At 42.7% G+C, this 27,857-nt stretch overlaps 1 protein-coding gene across 2 annotated transcripts in view; it reads right to left on the reverse strand.

Moving 5' to 3' along the window:
* Positions 1-1,568: 1,568 nt before the first annotated feature.
* Positions 1,569-27,857, reverse strand: part of TNFAIP8L3 (TNF alpha induced protein 8 like 3) — a 44,238-nt gene continuing 17,949 nt past the window's right edge. The window contains exons 1-2 of one of the 2 annotated variants that reach the window (XM_058811312.1): positions 16,561-16,643; positions 1,569-4,567 (exon numbers count right to left, since the gene is read on the reverse strand). In XM_058811312.1, coding sequence (XP_058667295.1) covers positions 4,005-4,505 — 501 coding nt within the window. In that variant the 5' untranslated portion in view covers positions 4,506-4,567; positions 16,561-16,643 and the 3' untranslated portion in view covers positions 1,569-4,004. Of the gene's footprint in view, positions 4,568-16,560; positions 16,644-27,857 lie in introns of those variants that run through there. The other variant, XM_058811311.1, reaches the window with a different exon arrangement.

Genomic DNA, 27,857 nt, shown 5'->3' on the forward strand with positions numbered 1-27,857 from the left:
ATTTAAAAAAAAGTTTGATACATGTTAAATGTTCTTTTCCATCACATGTAGCAGTGTTTCTGTATATTAAGAACTATTTTAATTGTTTCTTTTTGCATGTGAACAGTGAAACATCACAGATGAACCTGTTTTCCAGGAAGGGAGATAAGGTGCAGAGAAGCAGGTTAGGAGGAAGAGAGCACATAAAGAGTTTGCATGAAGGAGTTGGCTCAAGAGGCACCCAGAGGCCAGTCAGTCTGTACTGGCCATGCTGGACTGGCAGGGACTGGCCCAAAACTGTAAGTACCAGGGGGCCTCACTGTTCCACGGCTGTGTGCCCTGTGAGTCCTGGACATGGGAGTGGGAGTCAGCAGCAAAGGGATTGTATTTGATCCTTATTTCAACTGTTTGTCAGCTTCTACCACCTCATCCCAAGTATTTTCAGGTATTTTTACTGAAACAAACAGGTAGGAAACTGGAGGAAGTGCAACATGGCAGCTTGAGGCAGGATGTTTTCTTAGATATGGACTAAATCTTTTGGATTTTATTACTTTCTGCTAAATATTCCCAAATCCTCCTCATTCTGTAAGGACCCAAAAGAGTAAATTTGTGTAATGGATGGCAGGATCTTGAGGTTTCCCTGTACTTGCAAGTAGCTCATAAATGACATTGATGGTTTCTAAATATTGGAAAAGTGTTTCTCTCTTTTGTAGAGTCCCACAGCATAAAAAACTCTATTATCTTTTTCTGTATGGGTAAGACTGTGTGTGGTCTTTTTCTGGCATTGATTTATGTAAAAACAAAAATAGACCTGCTTAAGTTATCCAGTTAAAACTTGGTTTTTGCATTTCTGTTGCTGTGGTGAAACCTAATTTTGCTTGTCTGCTTGGTTTTCTTCAGGGGGGCCTGTCTCTGAGAATATTTTCCTAGCACAAATCAGATCACATGTTCAGTCTGATGTGCAGCTCTGTGGTACAGGCACCATTTCATTAACATGTCAGAAGTGGTCACTCCCATGAGAGTTTGTTAAACATTAGCATTCTTGTCTTTATTATATAGAGTTGGCAGTGATGAAGCAAAGAATATTGTGTCCTGCCATGATATGATTCATAAAATTACCCTGACAGAAATGTTTTACCAGCAGGAAGGCTCAAAGCACCACTTAAGGAGATTGCTTTAAAGTTTGATTTTAAGGTAGTTGTCAGTTTTCTCTTTGTGCCAGTATTTCACTGCTTTCAGTATAATTGCCATGTGAGCTGTTTGCAAATCCTGAGCTCTTTCAGCCAAAACAGTTTGCCTTTGCTGGGAATAAGGACAGGAGAATAAATGTTTCCTGTTGAAATGTTCTGGTAGGTTCCAGTACCTCCATGGTTAGGACAGGGCTGTGAAATCTGTCAGGAATATGATTTCTATCTGCCTTAAATCACATCAAGCTAAACAGGGCTGAACATTTAATTGAAAACTTACAAGAAGGTCCTTGGAGGAGTGAGATTTTGGTTTGTGGCACCTGCTCTTTTGCTGCTCTTTGTGCTTGTGATACAACAGAGGTGGTAGGATAAATAAATAAAAAGGAAACAAAAAGGGCAGTAATCACACATTTTTAATCCACAAATGTGATAATACATAATATATTTAAGGTGACCTGAACATTGCCCATATTTTAGCAATGTTTTTACATACCAAGCTACAAGTACAAAAGTAAACAATGAATATACAGGATATGCAAGTATGAGAAATACTTGAAAACATATCTTTCCTTAAGGCTACTCAGATTATTTTTAAATAAAACAACAGATGTTCAGCTGGTGTGTTTAAAATACCAGAATCTGAATATTGATACTTGAAACACAGAAAAAGTCACAAATACAGGATATCTCTTTCCTTTAGACATCTTGAATGTTGAATAATCTTTTTCTGGCCTTAAAAGAAGAACTTAAATTTGTTTGCCACAAATGAAACACACAAAATCTGACATGTGCACTGGGACAGGAGCATTGGATACAAGAAATACAGTTCAAAAGCATCAGTTGACAAGTACATGCCTGGAAGAAATGCAGGTAATGATGCATGTGAATATGGCTCTGCAATGGCTGAACTTGCAACCCCAAATGTTGCTGTTTCATTTTTGTGTTGCAAAGGAGTTGTCCATCTTCATTGCAACTAAATCTATTTTTAATGGTTAAAGGAAATATGGGGGGAAAATTTATACCATTAAAAACTGTTCTGCCAATGTCTTTCATTTTTACTGTGCTTCAGATGAGTTCTCCTGGGAACAGGTAAAAATCCATCTAGAACAACCCAAGTGAGTATATCACCTGGGTGTGTGTATTCTCAACTGTATAAAGGTAGGACAGTAAAAACTTGTTACAAGAGATAAAATATGGTTATTCTGGGGTGAGGAAAGACAGAAGGATAATAAGAATTTTGAACAGTTTTCTCTTAATACCATAGTATTTGAGAATTTATTTAAATGAGAAACATATTTTTTTTTCTTATCCTAAAGTAATGAGTGATCAACCTGTAAGTGTCCCTTAGAGAGGAATGGCTTTCAAATATATTTTCTTGTCTTTGTCAACTTTCAGATACATGCATCTCTCTATCATAGTATACATGATATGGAAGGTATTACCCCCAGATGATGGCACTGTCTGCTCTCTGTGTCAGCTGAAAGGAGAGGGCTCCTGACTCTGCAGTGCCAGGAGACAGAGATGAGTCTGGAGGATAAGATGGAAAGGGGAGATTTCTGAACATGTGTTTTTCACTCTGGATCAGTCTCCACCTACCCAGGTTCTGCAAGGGGCAGCCAGAGCATCCACTCTGCTCCCACACTCCCTGTGTCCAACCATGCCTGCACAAAACCCACTTTCTTGGCAAAATGCTTTTAGTTTGAAGACATCACTATATCTTGCTTCAAAAAAACCCTAGAAAATTCACTGAAATCATTCTGAACAAAAATTCACTCCAGGAACTCACCAGAGTCACTAAGGCTGTTCTGTTTTGACAACTGTGGATATGCTACACTTGGAGGCACTGCACAAATAGTGGATGGGGTTCCTTTGTATCCCACCTCTGGTTTACTGTAGGCACAAATGTCATGGGTACATTAAACCAAGAGTATTATCTAGGCTGAATCTTTTGAGGCTCAGGGATGTAAATGTTGGTGTCTCAGGTGTGCTGCTCCTCACAAGGGCAATTTCAAAATCTTCACTGAGAGTATTTTATTCTGTCAGGCAGAAGAGTAAGAGCAGCACAACCTTTAGTCTGAGCTCACCTGCTGTTACCCAACAGACAAGCCCTGAGAGCAGGGGAATACTATACTATTTTATCTGCCTTTGAGTTTGAACCACTGAGCTGCTTTTCAAATTAAAATGAAACCTCCTCTCTGTTGTTAGCAGGTATAAAACTAAATTGATGAAACTGTTGCTTCACCGAGCAGTTCTTAAGATTTTTCTCCTGCTTGTATGATTTGTTACTCTCTTATTAGATTTATAGACCATGTAAAATCAGAGATGTTTTCTCATATTGATTCCTGATCCTTTTGAAAGGAGTGAACTTAATCCATTACAGCCCTACTTTCTGTCAAAGCCTTTTCAGTTAGCATGGAAATAATAAAAATATATGCACTAAGGGCCTTGGGGGTAAATTCCATGTATTGCTCTTGCCTTCATCTGTCTATTTTTATGTAGCCATGCATCTGAGTTTACTTTCTGTTCACATGTTCAGCCTTGAACACAAAGCTAGCAAGATCATGGTGAATAGCAATCTGTGTCTGAACAATACATATCAGCAGCCTTGTTCATTCTGCTCCTTGAAAGAGACTGAGTTATCTGAACAAAGCATTAAAATCAACAGCTTTCTCATTTAAGTTTTCCACTTCACCACGAGCCTGGTGAGCACCTTCTGGGCCCTGCAGGGGATTGTAGTAAGACTGATGGGAAGGAAGCTTGCTTGCCTACCATGGCTTAGGAAGGGTGGCCAGTTCTAGAGAGAAGTTTTTGGTCGGTTTCTTGCCTTGGAGCGCGGTTTCAAAGAACCTTCTCGTCGAGCAGTTTGTTGATGCCGTTGCAGATCTTTTTGAGGTAGGGCCGGCAGTCCCCATCCAGGCTGTAGAGGGCAGACAGGAACTCCACATCTGCAAAGTGGTTGAAGACGTGGTTGATGCGCCCGTGGGAGCGCGCCGTCAGGTGCCGCCCCACGAGTTCGTGCACGAGCTCCTTGCACTCGTGCAGCAGTTCTGCCAGCACGTTCCTGTCAAAGGTGTACTCCACCTCGTAGAAGCTGACGATGGTCATGGCAGTTTGGTTCAGCTTCTTCCTGAACTTGTCCACGATCTCCAGCTCTTCCTGGTTGAACTGGTTGTTTCGGTAGAGGATCCCGATTTTTATGGCCACTTTGATCAGGTCTTTCATGATTTTATGGGCTTCCTTTTTGTTCCTGGTGTGCTCCTTTGTGACTTTGTACAGCTCGTCGAAGATTTCGCTGCTTGTGTCGTCGATTAGCATGTTAGCCATGGTTTTGGTTGCCATTTTACTCAGGATCTTTTTCTGGGCTTGCAGTGCAAGATTCTTGGAGCTGAAATAATCGGGACCTGGTTTGGGAAAGAAAAAAAAGGGGAAATGTTAATTTTATTTGGTGAATTATTTTTGCAATCAGTTAAGAAAGGAAGTACCTGCATGCTTAAGTGAGACTTTGCACGTGGCACTGACCAGAACAGTCACAACTGCAGGAACGCTCCCAGCACACTTATTGGCAGGTATCCTTGGGGTTCCACCCTTGAAACATGGGTGTAAATATCTTTACACCCATGTTTCAGGTCTTGGAGCCACTTTATTTTAATTGCAATAAAGAACAGAATTTCCTGGCAGGGGATATATATGCTGATTCCATGATAGTAATTTAATTTTGTAGTTCAGTATGAAAGCTTTCTTGGCAGAGAAATCTGCTGAGATGTGGTGGTTGAAATAATACATGAAGTACCTGAGACAAGCAAAAAGATATAGTGACAAGCAATATATGAACCTTCAGAGTCATTGGGAGGCACTGTTGTTCCATGGTAAGGCTAAGCAGATTCACAAAAATGCATTTATTTTGCCTTAATCTGTAATATCAATGCCTTGTCCTTTTGTTATCAATTTGCAAAATTATAGAATATGACTTTTATAAAATATTGGTGCCTCAGTGTATGCAGTTCCTGACAGACAAAAATATCTGAACTATTTACATTTATCAAACAAATATTGTGTTTTTTGTCTTTTACTCATATCTGTGCATTTCTCTCAGCAGAGCACCTGAACACATGGCTACTGCTGGGCTTTTTATCATGAACTATAATTCTTGGTCGAGATTAATTTGACTTTCCTCTGTTCTTCACATTAATGTTGGCTTCTAACCGATCCTCTGTGCACAAAGCAACGGAAATATGGCTATGAAGTAATGGTCCAGGTTAATACTGGGGCAGCAGAGCCTCTGCTGGATCAAAGGGCACTTTATCACTGTATGCAGGTGGTGAAGAGGGTGTGTGTCTGGGGAGGACAGCCAGTGAGCCCTGAGTGATGGCAGAGTGGCCTCTTTGCTCCCAGACACCTTCCCTGCCTTTCCCTCTCATCTGCCCTCAGTCTGTGCTCCTGCAGAGGAGGTGTCCCTGTGTCCCTGCCAGCTGGGACCTCGCTCTGCTCACCAGGACACCTGGCTGCTCCCGGGGGATGGAGGTAACCATGTCCTTCACCAGCTGCTGGGAACCCAAACCACTAAGAGATTAAAAATGACAATAAAAATCCAATCTGCCAGTACTTATTCGATTGTGGGGTCTGAGTGAGTCTTTAAGCTGGTGGGGTGAGCTCCAAGGCCCTTTCCAGCTTTCAGCACAGGAGTGCTGTCACTTCTCCTCTGCTCCTTACACCCTCGTGCCAGGAAAAAGGGGTGCTGGCTGCCAGTGCTCACTTGGAATTTAAAGCCCTCTTTTTAATTCTGATTTTCAAGTTGGATGGAATATTAAAGTTGTCATCTTTGTGCGCCACAGCTGTTAAAGAGTAACATTTAATTTCAACTGAACCACCACCTGGAAAAAATAATTCAATGTGCTTAAAAGAATTGCCTGTCATTTGGAGAGAAAATTGTGGGGCTGAGCTGCTGTCTGGAGGAAATAGGAAAAACTGTGATTTAATCTAGAAATGATAAAAGCAGGATGAAAGCATTCTTTCACTTAGCAGTACGTGGGCATATAAATAGTATCCGTGATGAGTAATTATGTGCATTTGACACACTGAAATGGGAGATTGTTAGTGTCTGTTTCTCTAGTGAGTGCTTGCTATTAATCAAGTGGATGTAGTTGATCAGCACCTGGTTTGATCAAAAACTGAAAAGAATTGCAGTAGATTTTTAGGATATTAATTTTACTGAAGTTCACGACACTTCAGCCTCGTGCCCTTTGCCCAGGGGAGAGCCCAGCTGAATCCTTTGTGCCTGGCCCTGCTGCAGGGACAGCTCTGCAGAGCTGCTGCAGTTCTGTGCTCCAAGCAAAGCCGGCAGTTGGGGTGAGTGAAACATCCCATCCCATCCCCATCCCACACCCTGGGGGGGTCTGGGACCAGCAGAGCCAGCAGCACCTTAAATACAGACACATGCAGCTTCCCTCCCTCCTGTGTGATCTCCGAGACAAAGCTGGACTTTAAATTAACACATAAAAGCTTCTAATGAACTTTTCAGAAGGGAGAGTTGTCTGGCACAGAAAATAAAGTGTGATATATGTTTGTGTGTCCAAATTTCTGTCTCTTATCCACAAAACAGGGCAGTGTGACCATCAAACACAGTGTCCCCTCTTTTTTGGGACACCCTTGGGTTTGGTAGCTCAGACGATACCACAGGTCCCAGTGAAAGGTGCAGGCTGTGGAAAGCACAGCACAGCTGGAAACCATCAGGCCAAGTTTAACTCAGTGTTAAGGCTGGAATGCTTTTCCACAGTGAGCCCCAAGTGTGGGATCTACTATTTAATAGCACAAGACTGAGCTCCTCCTCATCTTTCTAAAAGTAAAATAAATAAATGTATTATTGCATTGCTGCTGTGGCTCCCTCCCCACTTTGTGCTCCTGCCTCTCCATCCTATCCTTCCATGGCATCTGCAGCCCCAGCCATGCCATTCCTCAGGATCCAGGCAGCCCCAAACCCTTTGGGCAGGCTCCTTTCCCCTGGCTCCCTCCAGGGCCTGTGCCCTGCACTGCACAGTCTGCAGGAGCTGGCAATGGTTTCACCAGGAGCTGTATCCCACTCAGCTGCACCAGGCACAGGAGGCTGCAGGGGGCACAGGCAGAGCCGGGTGGGCACAGATTGCAGTGCACTGTTGAATACAGAAGCTGCAGCTGCTGCCACAGTCCCTGCACCACGTCAGGAGCTGCTGCCAGGCTCTGGAGGAGGTGAAGGGCAGCATCCACCTGCTCCAGGGCTGCCAGCAGAGCCCCAGCATGGCCTGCCCTGGCTCGGCTCCTGCTCTGCACTCAGACCATGCGTGTGGGATGGGGAGAGGGCAGGCAGCAGCCATCAGCCCCCTCGTGCATCCAGACAGCGGCGTGGGGGCTGCTCACAAAGGGCTGTGCTTTGGCTCTGGGTGTGCACAGCTTTGCAGCAGCATCTGCTGGAGAGGAAGAGAAGCTGTTTGGATTGATTGTCTGGATTCCTGCCTCCAAAATCCCACTGTGCTCAGACACCCAGGTGATAGCTTGCCTTTCAAAGATCACAAGTGCTTAGCCACATGATCACATTCAGGCTCTGGTGGGGACAGCATGTTTACCGTGGCAGCCTTTTCTTACTGCAGCACATTGCTCACTACACAAAATACATCTTCACCTCCTACATACAGCAATTCTATTTTCTGCTTTCTTTCATACAGCAAAACAAATCAGCAACGACATTATAGATGCTATTAGCTTTCAGGAACATTTCACCAAGGCTAAAAATGAAAAACCACCCTCCAAGCATACTGCTTTGTTGGCTAGTTATTAGCTTCCATTATAGAAAATCTGACATCTTAGTTTTTACTAAAGAAAGGGCCAGTTCTGCTTCAGATCTGCTCTCACCTTCTCTCTGTCATCTAGAGAGCTGTGTATGATAAAAGCTTTTAAAAAGCTCCTCGTGGTGGGATTGATCCTACAGCAATCTTCCATCCTCCTGGAAGTGCAGCTGTCCAGCCCTGTTTCCCCAGCTGTGGTGCCCATGGAGGGCAGGAGGATAGGGAGAGGCTGCCCAGGCAGTCCCATGGTCAGGGCAGCACACCAGTCCCCACCAGTGACCACCCAGCTCCTGGCATGCAGTGCTCAACATGACAAAGATGTCTCACATCCACTAAACTTAATAACACGATTGCTTAATAACAGAGTTGCTTAATAACAGAAGTGCAGAAAAAGTTTGGCAACTCTAGAGAGCGGATGTAGGAGTTTTGTATTTGAGGAGTTTTTGAGACTAACATGCAAGAACATCTGTAATATTCTCCAAACATTTTGATTACAGATGGCTGTACCAAGTACAAAATGGTCAGAACTAAATGCTCAGCAATACTATTTTTATGTAAATCTGCCTTCAGCTGCTCTGTACAAAACACAGGCAAATCCACTCAACCAGAAGATACTTCCACTATGGTGAGGAGGGAGAATGGTCAACATTTGCTGGAAGCAGTTATGAGGATATGGAAAGCAGCCTCCTGAACAATGAATCCATTTTGCCACCAGTTAGCCACTTAGTCAAAGCCATGATACCATTTTGCAGCCAGCATATTTTCTTCCCTGGATAATGGCTGAAAGCTGAGTTGAAGTGAACTCTGGAGAGAGTGTGGCTTCACCACAAAAATGGGGAGAGGAGGAGTTGATCTAAAGGGTTTCTGTGGAGGCTGCCCAGTGCATTTTTAATTGTTTCAGCAGGCTGGCTGGGATTTCACCTGACACTGGGAGCTGTTAGCCAGTGCCTGCTGCAGCTTGTCCTAGGCAATCCCTCACCTCAGTCCTTGGCTCCACCTGCTCCAGAGTGAGACACACGAGGAGCTTTGCCTGATTTCCCACTACCTTGGGTGTGACCCCACCTCAGAGCACTCAGGGCGGTTGTGCTTTCCAGCCAAGGAGTGCACGTGGTGGAGCCACTGAGCAGCCTTGAGAGCATCCTGGAGAGGTGAGTTGAGCTGTTTTTAATTAAAGGTCTGAGCTAAAATCGTGAAGAGGCTGCAGGTCTGAAGAGGGTCCCTGCATCTGTGCCCCAGCTGTGCTGGAAGCAAGCAAAGGGCTGAACCTTAACTGAGCAAGATAGAAATGCATAAGAAAGTAAAGATGATGAAGAGGCTGAAATATTTTTAATACTCCTGAATCTTCACTTTTAAAATGCAGCTTCTGCAGCAAAAGACAGGCTTCAAGGAGTCAGCAGTGCTGCTGGAAATGTGGGCATCCCTCCAGCTGCTAGCGTTGGCTCAGGCTTGTGGGAGATGAACCAAGCCAAGGGCCAGGCACACTCTCAGAGTCTGCCACAGTGTGAGGGGGCTTGGTTGTGAAAATTGTTGTAGAAATGTGCTGTTTTAATGACTTTTGTGACCCACTTTGAATGCATCTGTGTACTTTAACTTAGTAATGTACCTGCCCCTGAGCATGGAGAGTCTGGGAATGGCAATGAGGCAGTTGGATTGTAAAACTCTTGCAGTGGATATCTGAACGGTTAATCCAGTGCTGCTGCTGGTGTTGATAATTTACTGCTTGTTTATAACCTAAAGATTTTCCTCTAATGGCTCCTTTTCTTGACATAAATACAAAAATGCTTAATTTCCATCATTCAGGCAAAATGTTAGAGGAAATGAGCTGCAAATGTGTGTGTTTTATTTATCCATCAAGTCTTACTTGCATGTTATAGGATTGATTAGAAATGTGAACTGTAGGATTTAGGATTTCAATGTAGCTCTAAAAACAGTCCCCTGAAGCCACTTGCAGTGCAGTGTTTTAGCCCTGGGCAGGCCAGGCACGAGCTCTGAGTGTGTCTATTGCTCTTGGACAGCCACAGGAGCACTGCAGAAGAAACATTCAGTGTTTCCAGTCACTTTCAGCCAAGAAATCCAATAGAGCAGATGGAATACATCAGCTTTCAGGGAGGGCCAATTTAAACACGTGTAAGCACCACAGGCCCAGTGCTCAAACTTTAACACTTCCAAATTGTTACTGTGAGCATAAAAGGGTTGCTCATATCCGCAGTGGAACAGGAGATTACAGACTGATAATTATATGATCCTGGGAGAATGTACCAGTGCCCAAATGTCTGAAAGCAGGACTTGGACATGCTGGAAAGGGCAGCAACAGCCCTGTGCAGAGGAAATATGACTGAATGGAAAAAAAGACCATTTTTCCTTTCAGTGCTTTAGATGAATAGTAACTATACCACAAAAACAGCTCTGTCTGGGAACCTGGGGACTGGGGATTCCAATGGACAGTCTTATTTCTGCTGCTGGTTTGTATCTGGCATTTACTTTTCTAGTTCTCTATTGTTGCTACATACTGGAGCTGCCTTTCAATACCTGGAGGAGGTGGTGGAAGGCTGGGGCCCTTCTGTAAAGAGAAGAGCAGTGAGAGCGAGTGGATAGATTGCTGTCCTCTGGGTAATGCAAGGAGCCTGTCCAGGGGAGAAGAGCTCAGCTGCAGTTTCCATCAGCTCTGATGGAGCTGCCAAAGAAGGGTCTGGCTGAGTTTTGCCCCTGGTAGCTGGCTGGGAACTGAACTGCAGTGCTGTGCTGCTCTCCTGGGTCTGGGAGCGGTGGTGATGTGTGGATGACAGCAGAGCTGTCCCAGAGCTGAGCCTGGCTCACAGGGTGGAAACCCTCCCAGGCACTCCCTGGAATACATGGCAGGGCTGACAGCAGGCTGGGATTTGGTATGGCTGCTGTTTGACATTACAAATGAGACATTGTGCTTGGTCACATCCTGCAAACTCGCAGCCAGCCCGTGGGAGAGGAAACCCCTCCCTGCCAAAGGGGCTCACTGGGGATCATCTCTGCCCCTGGGTCCCACAGACCAATGGGCTGGGCCAGGCAGCAGGACCAGCCCTGCTCCAGCTGGCACATGCAAGCAGCAGAGACCTCTCTGAAAGTGGCCACTGAAGCTTTTAATTTTATTAACCAGATAATGTTAATCAGAATCAAAGCTAAACCAGGCTGTGGCTCAGGGAATGGTATCTTTGTAGGGTGACTTTCAAGAGTTCATTTTCAGCTTTCCCCCTTGTATTTTGCAGCTGTGCCAAGGCAGCAGGCACAGCTGGTTAGGTCCTGGCAGCTGGCAGTGAGTGATGCAGGGCTTGCACTGCGCCTGGGGCACACCCAGGGTGTGAGCAAGGCTCTGCCCCCAAGTGAACTGCTCAGGAGTGAAAGTCTGTCTGCCAGGAGTGATAGTGAAATACCAGGGTGTTGGGGTTTCTAAGCTTTGCTATACAACCTAAAGAGGTTTTGATAAACTGACCACTGTATTTTATAAACAGGTTTAAAGTCTTTTGATGTCAGTTTATGTTCATGTCAAAATACAGTGCAAAGAGAGAACAGCCCTGTCCCAATAAAGCTTGTTTAGCTCTGCCTGACACTGCCAGACAAAAAGGTTCCCCACTGACAGCAGAGTTTTGACAAGGGGAGTTTGGTTACTACCCCTGCAATGACCTATGGATCCTGTTCTTGTTTTGAGACAGGTGTTTATGAATATATTACTGTGGGTTTTTTTAAATGCTAGTTTTACTCTAAAAGACTACTTTTGACCAAAGAGGCATGGTGGCACACCCAAAACACTACAGGCAGATCTTATCTAAGCATGGATAGCTCACCAACCACAGCAGCCCTGGTGGCACTCAGGGACATTAATTGGCCAGGAGTTTTTGGCATTCAAGCTGTCTGTGAAGTTTTTTTACTCAATATAGGCTCTCCAGAAATCTTGGGCAGGAACTATTGAAGAATTTAACTTCAGCCTCTGAAACATTTTGTGTTTCATGGCCTTTGCCTTTCCCATGATCATCACATTTATTACACTGTCCTTTCTAGAAGACACAGCAGGGAAAAAAGAAGCTATCATGGGGACTGTGTGAAAAAATACCCAATTAGTCAAATAATTATTATCTCTATAGGAAAATTAGGCTTGTTTTAATGTCTGGCCATGTAATTTTCACAACAGGATTGTAATGAGTTCTTTGATATGTGCTAAGGGGTTGTTTATTGCTTAGAAGGGACAGAGGCTCTTGGGGAATATCAGGCACATAATGAATGATAAACAATTATCTTGTTAAGGAATGAAGGCTTGTAGGGTTCTTTGAAAGGATTCAACCATCATGTTCTACCACACTAAGTTAACAATTATCCAGGAAAGAAAGGATTTTCTTGCCAAAGTGTTGTTTGTCACAGAGACTTAAAAGCCATGTGAAACCTTTGAAGATCTTGCAGCTGTCCTGTTTTATCCAGATGCAACTGTTGTAGCAGCTTCTCTTTGTCAATGATCTGTAGAACTTGCTTGCAGTGGTTCCAAACTGGGAGATTTGCTCTGAACAAAAACTTGAAAAGCTCTTTGAACATTGTGACCCTTGCACAGGTCTGGGGGGCTTTCAGTCCAGTTTCATCAATGACTGGAATTGTTGATGAGCGTGTGCTCATGTGTTCTTTTATCCCCTCCTCTGGCAGGGTGAGGGACAGAGGGAGGCTGTGCAGGCATCTGTGCCTTTGTGGGCTTGGTGCTTGGCAGTTAGCGCAGGCACCACTCCTGGGTAAGGGGAGGCTCAGATTTCCCGGTGCTGCTGCAGCTCAAATGCTTTCTGCTCCTTCCAGAGAGGTCTCTTTAGCATGCAGGAGCTGGTTGTTCCCAGTAGGAACAAAATAATATGCTGTTAGTAAAGCAAGGCCCATCAATATCAGCCCTAAACTTTAAACAAGGCCTCTGTGCAATCTGGGTGCTTTAAATAGTTAAAGTGCAGCTATGAAACAAGCTACTGGGGACTGCTTCACCAACTGCTATTTTTTCCCCCACCCATTTCTCATCCTCTCAGGAAGAAAATGTTGAGGGTTTATTTTTGTGCCTTCAAATTGCTTGCTGTTGCACTACACTGCTCTTTCTCCGGAGATAAAACGCCCTTGCCTTTTGCATAGAATAATTCTATTTTTGACTCTAATATTTTAAGAATGGCATGAAAAATAACCACGTCTGTGCTCTAGGGATGTACAAAATTCCATGAGAAAGCAGGCACTTGGGACCCCAAGGGTAGCTGGTCTGGAGATGCTGTGAAAGTGAGATGGCATTTCTCTGTAGGCTGCAAGAACATGGGAGGGGGAAGCATTTCTGCTAAACCAGGTCAAGGTGATAAACTGCAAAGAACCCACACCAGGGTGCAGCTGCAGCAGGTGTGAGCTGAGCCCTGCCATGGCCAGAGGGAGAGGGCAGCAGCTGCATCCATCCCTGCAGAGCTACCGCAGACATGCCGCCAGGGGTGTGAGAGGCACAACTGCAATTCACTCTGCTTCTGGGGTTCTTGGGTTTATAAACAGGCAAAACCCCTGGTAACAGCCCTGTGTTTTCTCTGCTTGCAGTGCTGTGAGTGCACTGAGCCAGTGTGAGCTGGCTGGGCTGGGTGACACCTGTCAGGGCGTGTGGGAATGGGAAGAGGCCAAGGGCAGTGCAGGGGAAAGACAGGCTGTGGGAGCTTGATGTGAGTTAATGGCATCTGTGTGTCTGGCAAAAGAGGGAGATACTTCTTTAGGCACACTGTGTGCTGTTGTTTTCCTAATTTGGTATTTGGTTGCTTGACCACTTGGTTTTGAATTAAGGTGATGGATGGAAGGGGAATAAAGCAATGCCAGATATCAGGTGCAGCTGGAAAAACATACTGTTGGTCCCTGAATAAAAAGGCCAGAGGAGCTGTTAATTTCCACATTTAATTCCAGCCATGCCTCCAAACTCTGTTTATACCAGAGAAAAAAGTCAAATGAGGGGAAGGTGAAGAGGACAATAATGGCAAGAAATTTCTGACAGCAGTTCACTTTCCTAAGTCAGGAGCAGACACTGTAGACTGATCACAACATGTTTAAAACTATTAAAGAAAGAAGGTTTCCTTAACCTTTTGCATAGGCTATTTATTGTCTAATTTTTATTCTCTGTGTATGTGTTTTCTGGGAGTCAATTTAAAAAGAAATATTTTGAAGCTGCTGATTAGTGCTCACAGCTCTGGAACATGAGGGCTCCCATGTGGAGCACAGAGAGGCACAGCTGAGGCTGTCTTACAGCTGGGAGGGCAGGACTGATGGGAGTGTCACTAAGCAAACCAAGGATGTCAAACCTGCTCCAACAGGAGAGCCTGGTGTGGGCATTAGGGAGCTTCAAGTGAGGCTTATCCCATGATGGGCTGATGTTCCTTAACAGATTAAACAAAAAACCCAAATCCCAACCCTCCCCCTCAATAAAACAAACACAACCCCTTCACCAAGCAGAAAATCCCACTCAAAACCCCAACCCAAAACTACTGCTAGAAGAGGCTCTGCAGATGTGTGTGTCTATTACTAAAGGAATCATTTTCTGAACCCTCCCCTTAGTGATATTGTCTGTGTCACAGAATCATTACTTACAAGGTATGTGGGTGCACTTGTCTCTGTATTTATAACAGTTTTCACTCCCTCCATGAATGCAAAGGCCTGGAGTTGTAAAGGCATCTAATTTATCACTGACTGCAGTCCAAAATTTTAGCTCCTATTCTGAGAAATGTGCAGGAGGTAAAAAAGGACTTGAGCAGATCTGGAAGAGTTGATGCAACTTGTGAAGTCTTTTGGGGTAACGAAGGTGCTCTGGGTTAATTCATGGCTCCCTCTCCTCCTGCCTCCCAGAGCATCCCCTGCTCCCTGTGCCCCAGGGCTGTGTCCCACTGCAGGCAGGGACAGCAGCAGCGTTTCCGAGCCAGCTGTTGAACCGCTGCTCTTGCAGCAGCTTTCAGGTGCAGACCTGAGCTCCAGCGTGGCAGAGAGGCTTTCGCTGCTGCTTGAAGCAGTTTTGTTCTATCCAGCACCAATTAATTGTTGACTGTGCTGCAGCTTTTTGAGCCCAGCACAATACCAGATGGGAACGTTGCTTATGCAAGTTCATAAAAGACCTAAGGGTACCCTTCCTTTCTGAGCAAGAGCTGCTGATAATATCAGTTTCTGAATGATGCCTGCTCTGGTTTCTTTTAACTCTTTTGAAGTTTTGGGGTTTTCTTTAACAATTTCCTTACAGACAATCTCACTGTAGCCTTGCTGAAACAAACCCTGCTTGCTGTTTGATTATAACCACCAGGACTGATATTGCAGAATCCACCTACAGTGAGTTAGTTCAGTGGTGTAGTTATAAATGAACTGGTGGTGTTGCAAGTTTAAAAGAGAAAATTTATTTTTCAATGACAAGCAAATGAGTAAATTCCTTTACCTTGTACTTTAGGCATTTCCCCCCTTCTTCAACAGAGAGGAGATTAAGCCTGTGCTATACTGAAAGAGCTGCCCACATATGAACACTGGAGCTCTGCACAGCTTTACAAGAAAATCTGACCTCAACATGTCAATATCCTCAATGCAGAGTGAAACCAATGCCTTGTTTTCTGTCTGAGGGTGCTAGAAAAGTATTTGTTAACAACAACAAAGCTGAAACTGAAAGGGCAGAAGATGTGATTACTTAGAAGAAGAGTTTGCTGTTTAGTGTTGGTCCCCAAAGAGGACAACAAAACTAGAAGAGTCTCCATGTATTTATTATTTGGAACAATGCTTTACTGTTTGCCTGGTCATTCAAAAGAAAAGGAAAGACATTTTTACGGTTGCAGAACGTTAGGCTGTGTAGAATCCTTGAGTAATTTTATTTTCCTTATTTTTGTTTCTTCTTTCCCCTGTCCCTAGAGAAGGATTAGTTACTGGGGAGATGGCCAACCCAGATTCCAAATGGAAAACTCCTGAACAAAGGAAAAATTAATGCTGGTCAATGCAGCTGGGATTCATCACATTCTGCATCCCTTACAAGTTTTTGTGCATCTGATTGGGGATTTATTGGTAGGAACACGTTGCCTTATGCCTCAGATGTGATCTATAACCTTGTTTTGCTTTAAATGAAGTCTGATTTGGTCTTTAATATATCCTTTGTGTGATCTGCTCTGCACTGCTTGTCTACAGTGTCAGGTCAAGCATCTGATCAAGATGCACAAAACAGTAGGAATGAATATGTGATGAATTCCAGTCCTGTGGAAAAAAGGACACAGGTTAATATATCTGTCTGTTCCACATGAACCAGACTGCCTGCTGGACTCTCCACACTTGTTCTTGGCAATCCTGCCATAGGGAATGACCACTGTGAGAAACTTAGCCCAGGCTAATGAAAGCTGAGCCTTACAGTACAAGCAAAAGATTATTTCTTTTGGAAGGACAGAAAAGATAGTGCAGGAAGGTAGAATTGCAGATCAATTCTGTTCCTCTTTGGTTCCAAACCTGCATGGATATTATCTGCTATTATCTGCTAAATTTATCGTGTTTTAGTGTCTTACACCAATGAAAGAAAACATCCCGAGTTTATACTGGGAAAAAAAATAAAAAGGAGGAGAAACCTGACAACTGGTGATGGTTTCCTTGTTGTGGGTTTAAAGTAAACTGCTGAGCATGGCATCAGTATCTTCACAGTGAGGTGACTGACCCACGCAGCACAAACAACACCCGACAGGCAGAGCTCCTGCAGAGGATAAACACTAATGAAATAATCTGGTTTGTGCTTTTGCCTTGTTCATTGTGTATATACAAAGTACATCATGCCAGGAGGGAAATACTGATGACAGGGATGCTTTTGCTGTCATCAGTCTCTAATAACAGGGTAACAGCAGTGGCTGTAACACCCATGGTGCTGAAGTTCACTCCAAGTACAGCTCTGTATTTCAGGAAAGCAGAAATGGGAAAGATGCTGGAAAAGTACTGAAAGGGTCAAGACAGTTCTTAGAAGCTCTGTTTATTCTGAGGCATGTGAGTAGCAGCAATGTGTTATGTGGGGGTTTTTATATATTTATATATATGTATGTATGCACATGTATCCTCATTACATAACACTGCAGCTCCAAGGAGTCATGATTGAATTTGCACAGGAAAAAAACAAAACTCACTGCCTTTGCACTAGCTACAGAAAAGCCTGACAGGACAAGCCTCAACAAACACAGATAACCAGAATGTGCCATCCCTGCTGGTTTCAATTCTGTGAAGCCTCTGAGCGCACAGGCTCTGATTTGTGATGATGCCCACATGTACAGAGAGCATCCAGCTGGGCCGTGCAGAATGGAACCTCTGGGTGCAGCAGTGACCGTGGCCTCTGGAGAGGCTCCCCAGGAGCTGATCTGGCCCAGGCTGATGCCAAGGGAAGCCCTGCAGCTCAGCCCACACTGCTGTCCTGTGGCTGCCCCAGCTGCCCCAGAGCTGCTGCCTCTGGCTCTGGTGTTGGCGATGGAACAGCAGAGTCCCACAGCCCTGGGGAACATGGGGATCACCAGCAGGAACCCATTCCACCCCACAACTGACACTTCTGAAGGGACTTTGGTCAATGCAGCCCTTTCTTGATCTCAAACATGAATTCTTAGAGTGCCTGTGGTACCTGCTGAAGAAGCAGGGGCACTGGCCTGTTACTTCTCCTTCTGGAGCCATTTTAACATAGGCAACTTCTTGAGGCTGACCTAGAAAGTTCCCAAAGGTGAGTTTAGATCCATGTTATCTCTCCTGGAATTGACAAGGTATTCAAAGACTGAACACCCTTGTGGAACTTTCTCAGATAGACCAGTAGCCACCTGAGGGAAAATACTGCTTATTTTCCTCTTGCTGCTTTGTAGGACTTGGCAAATCCTTCTTTCCTAGAAAATTAATCTTGCATTTCTTAGTCCTGCCCAAGGACACTGGGCTCAGTGCTATTTCTGCCTGAAGAAATGTGACAAAATCCAAATTCTTGCTCCGCTCTCATCAGTCCTGTAGGAAAAAAATGGATTTTGCCCAATCCTATGTTTCCCATTCAATTTCTTCTGCAACAAAGGAAAGTGTTAATTCCTTTCATGAAGGGGGTTTGGGCAGTTCTGGCATGTCCTGCTGCAGCTGGGCAATCCCCAGAGGGGACTTGGTCAGGCAGGGATGGGTCAGATTGCCTGGAGCCCATTTCTCACACCTGGCCCAAGTCCTTTAGTGAGGGGGTCCAGCAACCCCTATCACACACTTGGCTAGAGAAATAAGAGCCCCATGCTCCTGCTTCTGTAGGGTTGGATTTTCCTGCAACAGATTTTCCTATCTGTGGCTCCTGCTTGTGCTCCAGCCATTGCCATAGCATATCCCAGAGACATTCACATCTAAGCACACAAGGAATGAGCAGAAAGCAGAGATCTTTTGATCAAATGAGACGTTTCTATGCTTTCAAATGGAGATAGGAGCCTTACAAAGGAATGACTGTATAGGTGTAATTCATTGCTGTTATTTCATAAACCACAATAATCTTGAGATTCCTATGGGTTTGCAGCAAAAAGCCTAGAGAGTGATAATCCTGTGTTTGAGCTCTGAATATAGGTATTGCTCATAGGGAGTAAACTGCTGGCAGGAACACTTCAATAAACTCTATCATCAAGCTGAATGATACTTTAAAATAATTGTTTTACTTTTACTAACAGTTATTATTAATTTAATGAAGTTTCTCAGGATGCTTTAAACCAAACGAGAGAATGTTTGCAGTCCTCTGCATGGAGACACCACACATTACATATTCAGCAGGAAAGGTCTGGCAGAGGAGCCCTTTTGTTTATTCTCATTTCCTTTTAGCCAATGCTAATCTGAGCTCCTGGTCTCATGCTGTTAAACCCTACACTTCAGTATAGCTGAAGCTTCCCCTGGCAAATAACTGAGCAGCAGTTTAACCCTCACCTTAGTGAGCTGGGTCTGCTGCCAAAGAGAGCTGGCCTGCTTTTCTTTTTTAGGTTTTTTCCCCTCCTTTCCCCCACCCAAGTCTATTCAAATAGTTTCTTTTGCAGCAATCTGTTCTCTTCCTGTGGGCCTGATGCTGTTGCTGAGGTGCCCTTGGCACGGAGCTCTTCAGGCCTTTGCTCATCTGCATTTCCTCAGCTCCTGCCAGCATTGCTCCCTCCCTGCCCAAAGGGCTCACAAGGTTTGTTTCAGGAGCAGCACCTCCCCATCAGTCAGCTGTCTTTTCTCCAAACATAAAACCAGAAGGTGCTTTGCCACTTGCCACTTTTCAGTATTTTCCCCCCAAATACTCTCATGCTTACATAGAAGCTTTAGCTTTTTGGCTTGCCTAACAACCAATGCAAAATATGTCTGTGATAAAATTGCATTTTCTCATGGCAAATGGGCTCCCCAGTGAGCCTCTCAGACTCCCCCCTGTGTGAGCTCTCATTAAGTCCAGCCCAGTGGTGGTAGTGTAATGTTGCTTCAGTGGACATTTATTTGACTTTAATACACAACAAATTGCTTGTGGAAAGCTTTTATCAAAGAAATAAAGCTCCAGATACCAGAACTCTGTCTCTTATCTAGTGAGAGATAACCTATAAATCCAAGCAGCATGTTGGAGATTGCAAGATTTCTAACAAATGGAAAGAGTGGGGTAAAAATAAGAAAGTCAGCTGTCATTGTGTGTGTTCTGGTCCCATGTTCATGCTCGTGGCTGGCTGATGCAATTTCTTCTTGGAACTCACACAAAGGATCCATCCTAAGACAGCAGCTGAAGAGGGATTTGTATCCAGTGACTTTGGTTAAGTGAGACCATTAATGCTCTGAACGCAAGTCTGTAAATGTGATGATAAATATGGTTTATTCAGGGCAGCTCTGAGTTTCTTAATCAAGATGGTTACAATAATGATACTGTTTTGGAAACTGGTCAAATAGAACCTGATAAATCTCCTTAACAATCTGATGGATATGGTTTGTAAGATTCTAGAGATGCTTGACAATTGTACAGCAATCTGCCTTGTTCCAGAATAAAACTTGGTCCAACACTATAAAAAGAATGTAACATATTCCAATATTCTAAAAGTGTACACTTGGATGTCTTAGTTTGGGCATTCCTGTAATGGCTTCTTCGAATACAATTTAATTGCTTTCTTATTTTACATTTACCCATAAAAGTTCTTTATTTTACAACCAATGAAACTATATGCATTTGGAGGCAGTTTTTTCCCTTCATTTTCTTTCCAAAGAGAAATTTACAAAAACTGAAATATATGGCCAAGATGTTGTTGTAAGAAAAAGTTATCTGCTCAGATAAGCTACAGAAAACAAAATGTTTAAAGAAAATACTTGCTTTTTTTCTTCACAAAGGTGAAGAAAGTACTGCCTTGTGGAGGAGCATTTGCTGTATGGGGATTTGCCTCTGAAATAGCTGGGGATCCCAAAGGTTGCATATGGACAAGATTTAGGACTCCATTCTACTTCCTTTTACGTAGATAAGAATCATTTTGCTATATTCAGAGTTTCATGAAAGAAAATCTTTGCTGATGTAAATGATATTGGCCCAAAGTGGCGAGGTAAAATTCTGATGTCACATATGATGACACAGAGCTTTCTTTTTCCACGATGTACTTAGGTTTGACTCAACCACTTCTCATCCAATTCTGACTTAATCTCCAGCAGGTTCTCTTTCCTAATTCTCTTAGAGGGAACTCACTATTTAAAGGGGACATATCCCAATCAACCCTTATATATATTTTGGGTGCACTTCACCACCTTTCTCAGAAAGCATTTTGGTACAAGACATTTGATGTTATCATTCTGATTTCCCACAGCTACCAAAGCATAACTCTGCATTGCACAGTGGCTCCAGTCTGAATTAATGTCTTGAATTTAAAAAGTATGTCTGTCTCAGGCTCTCACTTTCCCCACTGGGGACTGAATCAGCAAATAAGAGAAGGACTATTTTCTGGTTTCTTTTAGTCATGTTTATTTTTCACTAAGACAACTTTTCAGAGAACAAGCTGAAATCTTACTGTGTCTGCTCTTACTTCATTCTTTTTTTTTTTTTTTTCCTCACCACAAAATAATATAAATCATCTGGAATATGGGATATAAATTATTTATGTCAATGGCTACATTTAGGAGTGACTTTTAATGGCATTATCTTTGCTTCAGAAGTGAAGAGACTACAAGCATAGGTCAATACAGCAGTAAAGGAAAAAACAGCTTCAGAGACAGGAATGGAGAAATGTGTGCAGTGGATGCTTTAAAGTTTTGAAGTGTAATAGGCTAATTCCACCAAACTCTAATGATTTGTCAGATCTCTGAAACTCTAAGTTCTTTGTCATTTCTTGGCTGTCATTTTTGCCATGCATGCTAATTACTGTATTTTGGTTAAATATGGGCAACTGTAATCACACTCTGTTCTTCCAGTCCTGCTTGTGCAATCTTTCTTTGTCACACAAGAAAAATGGACTTTCATCTTCAAAGGTTTACATGGGACCTTTAAAAGATTCCATGCCAAAAGTTTCCTCCATTCCTTGCAGAGTTTGCAGTGTCCCATTGCAGCTTTACTCCCATGAATGAGCTCCAGGGAGTGAAGCTGCTGGGGCTGCTTTCCCTGATTGAGATGTGCAGAAATGAACTGAGCACTCTAAGTGGAACAAAGAGATCCAATGTGGACATTTCTGTGTGAGTGTAGTGTGGATGTTTTTGTGTGAGGGGACCTTTGAGGTCCTATGACAGTCTGTGAGGGGTTGTCACGCCAGCAGAGCCACCCCCACACAAAAATATAAAATCCTTATCCCTTGAACAGCTGCCATAAGGAGCCTTTTCTCCCCAGTGAGTCCTGACTGAGGCACTGAAGTGGGAAGGAGTGAATGAAAAGAGGTTTGGCTCTGCATTGCCAGGGCACAGCTCTGAGAACAGAGCTTTTCAGCAGTACCCTGATTGGAATGGCTGCAGGCTCAGGGGACTCCCTGTTGCCAGCCTTGGCACCTTGCTGATTTTCAGCACTATTTGTTACTTTTTTTAAACCCAAAGCCAGTTGAAACTAATGAAAACACGCTTCCTTAGCAGCCAGGGATTTTGCAGCCAAGCGCTGCTTAAACTTTCTAATGTAAATAGCTTTGTCATTTTATAGGGTATGTTCTGAGTTAAATGAGCATACCTTACTGGGAAATTGAATTTAAAAATATTGATTTCCACCCTTCCTCATATCTTTCCAAATATGTCCTTAATTTTTGCCAGTTCTAAGGTGACCCTGTTCATGCAATCTAATGTTTAATAGCTATATTGAATAATATCCCAAAGATGAGTCACGGCGTGGCTGAAATTTGCACTGAAGTCATAGAAAAACATAACCCCTGAATCAAAAATAATTTGTGGTCTTTCCTATACCCTCTGGCCCTAGGTACAGAATCAGCCTCTGAAAAGGTTTGCTTGTCTTTAAAATAAGCTAAATCCTCTGGTTACACCAGCACAATTCCCCCTGTGCTGGCACACTGCTCCAGTTCTGCACCCAGAGAGGGAGCACTCCTCTCATCACATTTATTTTTAATAAGTTGTCTGAAGAACAATACCCACTCTGCACCTAATGAGACTTAAGACTGGACAAATACCACAACTTTATCTACTTATGCAGTTGAGAACAGGGAAATCACAAGTTACAGACTGTCTCTAGCATTCATATAAGCTGGAATTCTTGAGCTATTTTGACAGAAAATGTTGGCTGGATGAAATATTGTTGGAAGTGCATGTATTTTTTCCCTAAAATCCCTAGTGATTTCCTGTCAATCTCCCAAGGTTTTCAGCCCTTGCTTCTTGAGTCTGCCATTTGAGTTAGCCTCGCTGCACTGATTTTGGCTGAAAAAGTGAATTGCTCCCCAATGCAATAGGGAATCCAGCTCAGTCCTCCTCTTCGGACTAAGAGAGCTGATACTGACTTTGGTCATGTAGACTTGGTGTCTTTTTGGAAAAGAATCCCAAACAAAACCATCAAAACAAACCAAAAACCCCAGAAAAAATATATATGTATAGATATGTTACACAAATTTTTTTTTTCAGGGAATTTTTCATTCTCAGTGACAACGCAGCACCACTAGATTTTGCAGTGCAAAGACTGGCTTTTAATAAAATCTAATCTTGCATGCACTTATGTAGATCTCCCTAATGATAATTCCATCTCTCTGACACCACAGGACTGGTAATACTAATTGTTTCAGCATGTTATTATTGTTTTAGTTGTTATTGCTGTCTGCTGTCCAAAGCCTTTGTCATTTCACAGGACAGCAAATGCATTTATTGGGATATCCTATTTCTAAAATATCCAACAGAAAAACTATTGTTATCATAAAATGTTCTAAGTGTATGAAGCATGAAAGGAACAACCCTATTTATACACATTGAAGAGTTAAGTCACATACTTTGGGAACACTGTCGCTCATTAAAAAATTATTTACGAGTTGAATTGTATCACTTCTAAATATACGAAGAGTTGGGATGGCTTCCAACAATTACTGAAGAAGCCAGCCAAGTGACGCTTTCCAATTAAATCAGGCTGAGTTGTTTGGTTTTCTTTTTCTTTTTTAACTTCTCAGTGTCCTGTGTTCTTGCTTCTGTTTTTGATGATCCAAACAGACAATGCATTGACCTCGTGCAAGTGCAGTCTCACACGTCTCCTCTCTGGTCTCCTTTCATGTGCTGGGGAGCAGGAGCAGTCTCTGCAGGTACTCCCCACATGAAAGGTGTCTTTCTTGTCCACAGAAGTGCTGCTGCTGGTGCTTCAGTCCTTGCTTTTATTTAGAACCAGTTGTTATACAAAACTTCAAAGTTTTAAACTTCAGATAGCTTATTTATATTTGTAATGCTCAATCTTTGATAATGACTGTGTTAAAAAACCTGAGTAAGGAGTGCAGAGCTGAAAGCACTGACTTCCATGGCTGTGCCTGTGCAGTTCAGGCTATACAAAGAGACAGATGAAAGTCCATGATGTCTAATTTATTAGAGGGGAAGTAAAGAACAAATTAATTAAAAAGAAAAAAGCTGGACAAAAAAAAAAATTACTAAGCCCTGAAGTATTCCCTTTCCTCCTTGTATTGGATGAAGCTGAGATGTTTACAGGGATGTCATGCACCACTACTCACGTGTGGTATCACACTGGTACCAGGTCTTGATAGAGAAAAAATTCCACAATTCACCACTGGTTTATTTCCTGGGTGAAGGATGTTATAGAAGGTTACATCTTTATATCCAGGCTGAGTCCTGGACTGTAGACTGGAGGATATACCCAGACCACAGCAGCCCATGAGCTTTTTACAAGATGTCTGAGAAAAAGGTAATTATGAAAACCTAGTCAAGTCTTTATAAGCCTAAATTTACTGTAAGCACTCTGAACTGAAAAAAACTTATATAATCTGCAAAATTAAACAGAACACTGAAAACACAGCAGCAGACTATTGAGTGCTTATTCCTTCCCATAGCTGGCTACAGTCATCTTTGCTGCAGAGCTCACTTTGTTCTATGCTGAAGAAATATGTCAGCTCCAGAGAACATAGGGCCTGCCTTATTGCTGGGGTTGGAACTTTGCCACTCAAAGATTTAATCAGAATAGTTTATTTTTTTCATTGCTCTGGAATAGATAACAAACTCATTTGGGTTTCTGGCATATTTATTTAGCTCTGTTACAGGTTCACCTACTCACCCATGATGGTTTACAAGATTTAAATAAAGGTTTCTCCTTGATTAGTGCTGGAAAACGAAACCAGCTTGTGCAACTTGGAAAAATGATTTAAAATGATGGAAATTATTCCTGTACGAGGAAGACAGAAATAGCCCAACACAAGTGCATTCTGCAGTTGCCAGTTGAAACAGCAGCCTATTTTGTGCTGTGCCTTTTACTGATTAATTTCTAGGGTTGTTCTCTAAAAGGAATCTACAGTTAGTGGGACTGAACTGCTGCTTTCTGTCAAGTGGAAACTGAGTGGCTGTTCCATAGCCCTTTTCCAAAAGCTCCCTTTGAAAGCTGAACACTGGAGCACAGAGATGTGCCAGAGCCTGCATGTGGGGATGCAGGAATGCAGCCCTTCCCCAGGGTCTGCAGGTCCTGCCAGCTCCTCCCTTTCTGCTGGGACAGAGGCTGTCACTGCCCATGCCACACTCAGCAGCTTCAGCCAGAGCATTTGGGAAGCCAAATCCATGTGTCACATGTCTGCATCTTCACCAGCCTCTCCAAGAGCATCCCAGGAACAACGTGCAGCAGTCCTGCAGGTGCAGCAGGGCTTGACACACACTCTCCTTCCCAGAATGGAATTTCCCTGCCATGCTCCTGGCACTTACAGACCTGTCTGCTGTTTTCAATAAAGATTTCTCTGGTTGGTTTCAGGAGCCCAAGTTTTCTGGGCACGGCAGTACCACCTAGCAACAGACAATCTTTAGGCCCTTAATGAAGTGCATCTTATGGGTCTCTTTTTTACCCACGTGAATTTCACAGTCTGAGCTGGGATCAACAGATGAAAGAGTGGGAGAAAGGGAAGTTTTATCCCTCTTCCACCCCAGTTCTGCTCAGCTCACTCATCTCATTATCCTCCTCTCCTGGGTCAGGCTGCATCCTCCCCTGCCCCAGTGACAACAGCTGGTTGTTCAGCACATGTCCAAAATAGCACTGGGCTGTTCCAAAAATTGCTATAGCTTCTCCTCTGGGGCACAGCCAATGTGGTCTCAGTCAAACTATTTATTTACAATACATCTTAAAAGCCCTCTGACATCCCAATCAGTAGCAAAATGAAATAAACATTGATTTGTAACAAGATGTATGACTCTTTCTACCATCAGGGAGAGGAAGGAAAATAGAAGCTTTAGAAACAATCAGAGTAATAAGTTTTGAATCCTAGTCTAGAAATAGCAACACACACAAAAATAGACATTTTTAACATATAAAGATCCAAAACATATTTTCTACATTTTTGTAATTTGAAGGCTCTCAAAGCATAACGAACACAAATATCTTTTTGTTTGCAGTGTATATCCTGCTTAATAAACCATCACACAAAGCATTTTGGCTCTTAAAATAACTGCTAAAATGAAGGCTGTCTAACAGAGCATAGATTGAGATGGTTATTAATGCTAACACTTGGCACCTAGCTAGTCTGTCAGAGGCTCTGCTCAGTAAGAACTGAGAAGTTCATTGCACTTGTCTCAGAAACGTCTCTCCATAATATCCATATTTGGAAAAGAAATGGGAAAAGACACTGAAGCAAAATATTCTTTTCCTCTCCAAGGAGAACTTAAGAAAATGTTATATTATCTAAGATTGTATAAAAAAAATGCTTTCACAGCAATCACTTTCTGAGGTATTTAAAATTCTCTTACTTGACTTAGTTAAAAAACAATGTCACTGCTATCTCAAATTTGCTAGAAAGAGACTGACAGATCTGCCCTGAACTTCAAATATCAGGCACTTGTTCATTGTTCTTTCCTAATGAAATATCAAATTTTCACTCCTGTTTGAAAATCAAATGACAAGACTGTTTGACTACAACAAAGGCACTAATTAGAAAATTCCCCAGCAAATGACACAGCCAAGACTGATTTCTGTTCAAGACTATGATGTTTACCCTTGTTTGGGTAAATAAGAAATACAGAAGACAAGGATAATTAGTTATTTTGTGTATCCTAAACATTTTTAGTACCAAAAAATTTCCACATAAAATTATACTTTCAAATCTTCTAAAAAATCCCAGTATCATCTTTTACTTCCCACCTTCTCCTAAGCTGTAACCCTTTTCCTGCTGTATATGTTACCCATGTCAGAAAACAAATTCCTTTTGTTTTAATTTATCCAATCACATCATCTTTGCTTGTACCCATCAGATTTGACACTCAAGCTGAGAATTTTCATTAAGGCCTGCAAAAGGAAAGATTTTGGGACACAGCTAATCATGATTCCTTCATCCTTCCCATGTACTACAAACCACTTGAGGAAATGTCAACTTTCCAAAGCGTTTTAGCATTTGAACATTTTGATTGAGAAGGAATCCTCAGCCTGTCAGTGGTGCTGGTTTGTGCTTTTAAACATGAACGGTGTCTCTTTCTGCTCCTGGCAGGGATCCCACTTCACACATCAGCTAATTAACCACAATTTACACTGAAGTACCAATGATTACTCTGCTGTAATGCTGCTGTTTCTTAGCAACCATGAAAGATATGGTAAAGGATGTGAGACAGAGACCCAAATAACATCATTTCCAGGTTGAGAACTTCCACCTAGACTAACCTACAAGTGGGACAGTAAATTAATTTTAAATTTCCATTTCCTTACTTCAGTGCTATGTGCCTTTTAGCCTCTTGACAGTTTTTCCCAGTCCATGATGACAGGTAAGCATTTAACTTCCCCAGAGCTACTCCAAAAAAAACTTGTAAGGCCTAATTAGAAAAATATTTCCTGCATTATTCCCATGTGATGACTTATGTCTAGCACTAATTCCTCACTTGATGGGAGTTCTACCAAACCAAAGCTGCAAGGTTAGGCCTTGCTTCAGTGTTACACAATAAACAAAAATCTATTTTATTAGTAGCAAATTGGTAGTAGGTAATTATGTTTTTCCTCAAAATCTTAATAACGTTTTTTGAGCATTTAAATTGCTTGACTCTGATCTGAAGATACTTTTTTATATATTAACCAGCTTTATACTACAAGACAATTCTGTCAATGCTTTTCAAAACTATTGACAGAGTTTAAAATGTCTGACCACTGAAAGTCCAATTAAAAATCAAATTCCTTTAATATTTGATGAATCCTTTTATGACTTGCTATGTATCTCTACTCTGTGATTTCTGCTTCCATATGATGATGTCAAAAGTGCAGATTTAATTTTTACTCTGGAAGAAACGGAAGATTGGTTTCTGTGATCCTATTTATATTCTGCTTTTG

Source organism: Ammospiza caudacuta, chromosome 10 (assembly GCF_027887145.1).
Source record: "Ammospiza caudacuta isolate bAmmCau1 chromosome 10, bAmmCau1.pri, whole genome shotgun sequence".
NCBI classification, from domain to species: domain Eukaryota; kingdom Metazoa; phylum Chordata; class Aves; order Passeriformes; family Passerellidae; genus Ammospiza; species Ammospiza caudacuta.